Source organism: Poecilia latipinna, unplaced genomic scaffold, assembly GCF_001443285.1.
Source record: "Poecilia latipinna isolate Pla-1442-1.1 unplaced genomic scaffold, P_latipinna-1.0 Scaffold5192, whole genome shotgun sequence".
Lineage (NCBI taxonomy): Eukaryota > Metazoa > Chordata > Actinopteri > Cyprinodontiformes > Poeciliidae > Poecilia > Poecilia latipinna.
Window position 1 is genome coordinate 6,637 of NW_015117808.1, and position 7,209 is coordinate 13,845.

The 7,209-nt window shown below is 44.3% G+C and overlaps 1 protein-coding gene and 1 long non-coding RNA gene across 2 annotated transcripts; both read right to left on the reverse strand.

The window, feature by feature from the left end:
* Window positions 1-606, reverse strand: LOC106943355 (uncharacterized). Its single transcript, XR_001423897.1, has 2 exons — window positions 439-606; window positions 1-351 (listed from the first exon to the last, which is right to left on the reverse strand). It is a non-coding gene; the product is annotated as an uncharacterized LOC106943355 (long non-coding RNA).
* Window positions 607-1,229: 623 nt separating this feature from the next.
* Window positions 1,230-7,129, reverse strand: LOC106943358 (amphiphysin-like). The gene is made up of 8 exons (XM_015026667.1): window positions 7,025-7,129; window positions 6,822-6,916; window positions 4,763-4,858; window positions 4,592-4,699; window positions 4,133-4,218; window positions 2,347-2,422; window positions 2,196-2,278; window positions 1,230-1,940 (listed from the first exon to the last, which is right to left on the reverse strand). The coding sequence occupies exons 1-8, from the start codon at window positions 7,050-7,052 to the stop codon at window positions 1,718-1,720; spliced, it is 795 nt and encodes a 264-aa protein (XP_014882153.1). The 5' UTR covers window positions 7,053-7,129; the 3' UTR covers window positions 1,230-1,717.
* Between the last annotated feature and the right edge of the window lie 80 nt (window positions 7,130-7,209).

A 7,209-nucleotide genomic window follows, 5' to 3' on the forward strand; every position in this document is an offset into this window, starting at 1 on the left:
AGCCAAGATCGAGATGGACAAAGAACTCTGCAGCTGAAGAAGAGCCGGGGCCACGGAGCCGAAGACTGTCCTGCGCATGGGGACCAACCCGTTAGCCCCGCAGCATGTGGCTTCAAATTGCACTTCTCTCACCAGCTGGGTTCGGGACCCCATAGACCAAAGCAAAAGACCAAAGGCCAAGAGGAAGAACTGGTCCCTTCCCTCAGCTCATCTACATCTCAACAGACCAGAAAGTTCGTGCGACAAGGAGAAGGGAGCTTCAGAGCCGCAAGACAAGAAGCTGAGGACCGCTACACACAAGAGGAAGTCACCCTAAGACCCGAGACCTGCTGCTCTAAGTCAGTGCTCTTCCTGCCAGCACCCAAGTCCTGTGTGACTTCACCATCGAAGCAGAGACGAAAGGTCATCAGACCTGCAGAGATCCCTGCCTTCATCGACCAGCACTAGGAGCCTCCTGCTGTTGCAACACCTTCATCAGACCAGTTCTGGGGTTCAAGATGCCAAACTCCATCCGTCTCTCTCAAAGGTTCCCTTTTTTAGTTCACAGTGTCAGCATTAGGGAAAGATAGGCTAGATTATTGATTTTACTTATTTGATTATTTCTGCCACTGATTTAAGCTGTACTGACCCTTGCAAAATTACCTTCCTAATAAAATAATTAGCATTAAGAAAATGTAAAAGATGTTGTGGACATTCAATTAATGAGTCACCTTAAAGTTCTTGGAAGGTCATAAAACAGCTATGAAGTTTGATTCTGGGAGGAAAAAGTGGAAAATGTTTGATGGGTTGCTTTTAGCCCAAAGCTATATGTAAAAAACATCCTTGGGACTCCTTGGCCCGAGTCACTAAAACCAACCTGGTTCAGTAACAAGTGCAACAAAGAGAAGGAGCGACCGGTAACAGGTGTGCTCTGTGGAACCAGTTGACTGCAGGCTGCTCAGTCTGGCTAATTCACAGGGGGAAGAAGGTGGGACATCTGGATGGAGGGAGTCAGAAACCAGGCTAGTCTTTCTCGACGCCAGCTTAAACAGAGTTTACTTCAGTTCTGGACAGGGTAAATCCCAGCAGATTTAGGAAACTCAATTCACCCGTTAGATGGAGAGCTGGTAGCAACATCTCCCTCCTCTTAGAAGGGGAAGTAGAGAGAAGAAAAGGGGGAGGGGTGGGGTGTTGCGCAACAACATGCACCCATTAGTTTTTTACAGCAGACAGCCGCTCCCGTCTCTTGCAGGTACTGCAGGGGTACGCAGTACCTGACCGTACCCGACTACTTTCACCCCTGATCTTCATAGATTGAAAACCAGTTCAAACAACTGGGCTCACTGGATCAAATCCCTTTGCAGTTTGGGCACTCAGCCCCAGGTTTCTTTTCCAATCTACACATTGGGGTGTGGTGTACGAGTTAGTCAATGAGATCAGAGGTTTGCCCTTTGGCCTCAGCGGGCCTTTCTGAACTGGCTTGTGTTTGAGTTTGGCGTTTATCCCAGACGCTCCATAAAGACCTGGAGGCCTCCAGTCACACTGCTGCAGGTATCACCATGGTTATCCCCCATATCACCATGGTAACCACCATGGATTCACATCCCAAAAGTGATTCCAAAGATCAGGTTGTCCCAATATTTTTTTCCATTTTTTGCCGTATTTTGAATATTATTTTTGTTTGAAAGTAACAGAAGAGGCTGGACATCCTCTTAAATGTTATTCCATGCTTGTCGCTTCACTTTATCTTAGTGCTACTTTCACTACGGACTTTTCTTTGTGTCTGACTGAATCCGGCTGCACTCACCTGGACTCCTATTACCTGAATTGGGGATTTCGGCCGGGGCGGACCAGGTGAAACTGGGCGGAGCATGTGATTGGAGCTGGCATCTGGGCTCTCTGGGGGAGTCTCGTCTTCCGGTGGTGATGGGGTTCTGGCGAGGCGCAGCGGTCCAGAATCACTGAGGAAAAGAAGAAAAGGGGGATTAATCCGTCTGCTGAGGATCCATTAATCAGGTCTGAAATGGGGGTGATAATCAAAGGGATTGAACGGCTGCAGCTCTGAATTAAACAGAGGCCTTGAAGACATTTCCAGTCCAGTCAGTAAAGACGTGGCGTTTCTGTTTTCACATCAACATTTGATCTGATTCCAGCCTCTGAGGTTTGAACATGTTTCTAAAAAGTAAAGCTGCAAACAATCAGCTGAATGAACTCACCTTGGAGCTCCTTGGATGGTGAAGATCTTATCAGAGTGTTGCTCTCCTAGCTTGGTCATGACTTCATACAGCTCCCTGCACACCTGGAAGCAGAAGAACCACCTGAGCTCTGAACATCTGCTGGACGCTTCCGAGGAACAGATCAACTCACCAGTGAGATTTCTCGGTGAAACTTGGCCTCCAGACTGGTGACACACTTGAAGGTGCTGATGTAGAAACCAACTCGGCTGGAGAAAGAAAATTAACAGTTAACATAAACTGAGCCAGTCAGACTGAAGAGGGCGCTTTTTGACTTTATTCATCATGCAGAGACGCTGCAGAAACCCAGGTCAGGTTCCTGAGATCACAACATAAATCATCAGAGGGAATGTTCCTGCAGCAAAAACTGGCAAAATATTTGGTAATACTTTATTTAAAGGGGGGTGAATAAGACTGTCATGACACTGTAATAAACATGACATAACACCTGTCATGAACATCAATAAGCCTTCATGAATATTTATGACTGTTGTCATAAAGCGTCATTCTGTAAATTATGACACTTTTAATACAAAGTTGACATTATTCAAAATGTCTATGACAACTTGACATTAACCAAGAAATCATTACTGTTTAAACTTTACCTTTAATAACATAAAGTTACCTCATTTTTAAAGTGCAATCAGTAATACTTTTATAACAAATTTATATCAGTAATGATTTCTTGGTTAATGTCAAGTTGTCATAACAAAGACATTTTGAATAATGTTAACTTTGTATCATCACAGTGTCATGAAAGTCTTATTCAACCCCCTTCAAATAAAGTGTTACCGAATATTTAAACAATTAAAAAAAAGTAAAAACTCCTGTGGGTGCATTTTGTTCAGCTGTGGCTGCTGCAGGTTAATCAGGATCGTTCCTGCCAGCAGTAGATTATTTTGGTTGGTTGGATGGAGAAATAGCTGAGCGTGAATGAAATCCTGACCGTATGTTGCTCTGGACCAGAACCAACCACAGAATAAAGCTTCACTTTGAGATCTTAATTGAGCTTCCAGGAACATCGTGTTACTGTGTGAGAACCTGACATTAGAAAATAAATGTTCCTAATGAAGCCCTGCATGCATTCATAACCATAAGACTAATTTTCATCAGTTTCAGACCTTTTTAAAATCTGTGTGAAGGGAACATTCAGCTTTCACCAAACTGGATCATTTTGCTGCAGCAACAAGGTTCTGGGTTCAAATCCTGGCTGGTTGGCGATCGGTTCGTCTCCTCAGCCTTCTGGGTTTTATTCACACCTGGCAGGTGAACATGCGCAGCAGCGCGCTAACCATGTTCACAAGCTGATCATTACCCAGCATCCACCAGCTCCCTGCCTGCCGCACTAAAGAGTTGTTAAGTTGTTCTCCGGTTGTTTACATGCTTTGGCCACACTTTGCGCTGTCTGAAAAATTCCAACAGTTTTTGAACGGAGACGTTGCGTTTACAGTCAATATCAGGTTATTAGGGTAATTTCTCCCTCGCTGTAGGAGGGAGTGAAATCAATCTGAGGCACAATCCTAATAGATGGTAAATTGTGAAAATAACTTGCTAGATATTGAAAGTTCCAATTATGGATGAGCAGGCAAATATATATTTACTCACAGAACATTTAAAGAACTGTGAACAATTAAAATAATAACTATTATTATTATTATTATTTAGGTCATAAAGGGTTAAATGAATGTTTTACTTTGACCGGCATGCTTCTTCTGACAGGAAATAGCATCAAAGTTCTGGAGTCCAGAAACAGTGGAGAGCTTTAAAGATTAGGGTGATGGTAAGAAGACCTTCACAGACTTGGAGGATCATCAGATGCAGATCATCAAACCGAGTTTAGAGGCGAGCAGAACGGCCTCAGCGCTGAGCCAACCATCATGCAGCGCTCCGACGGGCAGGCGGGTGACTGCCTGACTTACCGATCCCAGAGAGTCGGCAGCTCATCCTGAAGGCCGACGTTCAGCTCATCGAAAACTTTCTGAGCCTTTTTAAGCTCATCTTCTGCCTGCAAAGTTCAGCAAACACAGTTAAGCACCTTCATCTTGTTGAGAATAAATAATTCTGTGTTTTCCTTCCATCTCTGTTAGCTAGTTGCTAAGCTAAAGCTAAGGTAAAGCTAAAGATACTGACACACTAGGTAACGCCCTCTTTGGGGCGTAGCTCACAGAGACAAAGGGAATGGGAAACTGTTCTGGGCGGCCATTTTGACTGTTGGCTCTTAAAGGTAACAGGTCATAATGGACCAGGAGTATTTTGGTATTAATAAATGGAAATCATGAATTCAGCTCACTGACTCTTTTTCAACCTCATACATCACGAACTTAGCATGGAGAACGGATGATTCCCCAACCCATCCTCCGCCTTCAGTTCACACTCACCTTCATAACCTTCCTGTCGTTCTTCATCCCAGCCACCTGCAAAGACTCCAGCTGATGCCGAGCGCTGTCGTAATCGATGAGTTTCCGACTTCTTTTGGCAACACGCATCTGAAAGCATCAGCCATCACTTTCCTCTCGACTTCTCCTTCAATCCTGAGCAGCAGCTCTTACCTTCAGGTCGGGGAACTGCTGCAGGTATCCGTCCAGGTTTAGCAGAGTTGAGTCCACCAGTTTGTTGTGGAAATCTTCCCACAGGGCGTCACAATCCTGCAGCACACAAATCAGTTGGTTTCAACGAGTTCAACTGGCTTCTGCCAGGTAACCTCTGAAAAGAGGAAGTGGTGTGAACCCCGAATGACCTTTAACCCCGCATTGTGCGGAGCCGTCTGGACCTCACACCAACACATGAACAAAGTTCAGGTCAACATGGAGAAACATCAGTGCCGATAATCTCCTAGGTTTGAGGTTGAGGTATTTCATCTGCAGCGGCAACTGGATTCACCAGAGACACACGGCCGGATATGCAACGCAGCAACGCAACGCAGCAACGAAACGCAGCAACGCAACGCAGCAACGCAACGCAATGCAGCAACGAAACGCAGCAACGCAACGCAGCAACGCAACGCAGCAACGAAACGCAGCAACGAAACGCAGCAACGAAACGCAGCAACGCAACGCAGCAACGCCGCCAGTGCCATGTCATCATGGAAAAATAATATACAATGATAAAAATCATTTATATTGCTATTTTCACCATGTGGTTTGTACCATAAAGTATCTATTTCTTACTTAGCTTAACCAATTCTGATTATTTTTTCTTCAAAATCGCTGGATTTTCGCATTTTCCCATTCAAATGCTCTGAAGCGAAGCTGTTGAGGCAGCAGGAAGCTGAGCCTCACCTGGATTGATCAACCTCTGTAACTGCACCAGTTGCCATTCTGCACCATGCTCCTCCTGCCTGTATGTCGCCAATGAAATGGCTAAAAAACATTTAATATATGAACTGATTTCCCATAATTTAGCTTATGTATATAATGCACAGTGTTTTTATTGTCACCAACTGTGTGTATCGTGTTGTGTGTGTGGAGGAGCGATCAGAAACAGCAGAAAACAGACTCGAGGTGAGGCAGGCAGTTCTCTTGCCTCATGGCTGGGGGCGCTCATGATCCCAGATATTGTGACTGCACAACTGCAGAGTAAGAGACAGCGAGCTAGCCATGGAGCTAGCCATACAGTAAAGTGCAGCAATATATTTATAGTTTTCTTCTCTTACCACAGCAGTCACTTATTAATAATCGCAAAATAAACATTAAGCCTAAAACCAAACCACTGCAGCAAACTGAATGTTCTGCTCTTTGTGTGGGAAATATTTTAGTGTTTTCTTTTTTGTGTCGATGTCAGTTGCTATGGTAACGAGTCTGCACGTAGATACATAAAGCGAGAGAGACGTGGTTTTGAGTTGTTCTTTAACGATTTTTCCCTTTGCTGTGGAGCACAGCACTAAATTAATAATATCTACATGTCCAAGTTTGATTGAGTTAACGGAGTTATTCTACGTGGCAGCGCGGCTATGCATGACATAGAAGAATCGTCTCTTTACCCCCCAGCATTATCTGCATGCGCGAAATTTACTTATAAACAATAACATGCAGGGGGTCTATATTTGTAAATATGATAAGTCAGAGCCTCACCAGCTACAAACCTCACCGCACGTCACTGAACGCAGCAATGCAACGCAGCACGGGGCATATATGGAAGAGGGCGAAAACGCCAGAGGGGGCGCTGTTACCCTTCTTGATTTTTTCTTAGGGTGACAGGAAGCTAAAGATGCTGAGGCACAAAAGAAAACGTCCTCAGTGCAGAAAACGGAGATGGATAAAGATGTAGTCGGGATGAGAAAAGCTTTTCAAAGTGGTGAAACAGTCAGTCAGTTTTAAAAATGCTCAGCTTAGCTTCAGGTCCTAGTAAAGGACAAGTCACTGCATTTACTGGAAAAATAAACTAACTTGTTGCAGTTATGTTTTTGCTTAATCAGTAATCAGTTAACTCGATGGTGAATCATAAAACAGATGAATGATAAACTTAGCAGTGATAGACTCGGGTTTAAATGTCATGATCGACCACTTAATCAGTTAAGATTTAACCGATTAAGCAAGAGGAAAGTCTGCAGATGAGAACCGGAGTGAAGAGGCTGGTAGAGATAAAAAAACATTCATCCATCTGACCAACCTTCCCAATGGTCACAATGTCATCTTTGCCGTGCCAGTCCGGTTCGTAGACTTCATGCAGAGACTGCGTCAGGTTGATGGACGCCTGCTGCATCCCTACAAGAAAAACTGTTTCAGAAAACCTGAGATCCTTCAAACACAGCAGATGATGTTGAATGTAATCTTTGATCTACAGCGAGGACAGAAAGAGAAGTGATGAGCTACCTTTGATGGCAGACATGTAGGACTTCATCTCCCTCTGCAGCCGAGCACCTTCAGACTAACAGGAAGTAGATTGAGTCAGATTAAAGAAAGATTATCATGACACTGATTAGACTTGGAGGGTAGAAAACTGAAACTGTTCAGATGAGCCATCAGTGAATCTGGGGCAGTTTTCTGGAGCATCGGTC

Coding starts and splice junctions, on each gene's coding strand:
- LOC106943358 (XM_015026667.1), bottom strand. CDS start 7,052: ATGAAGTCCTACATGTCTGCCATCAAAG. Junction 4,859..6,821: donor ACATTGTGACCATTGGGAAG/GTTGGTCAGATG, acceptor TGTGTGCTGCAG/GATTGTGACGCCCTGTGGGA. Junction 4,219..4,591: donor ACGACAGGAAGGTTATGAAG/GTGAGTGTGAAC, acceptor TGAACTTTGCAG/GCAGAAGATGAGCTTAAAAA.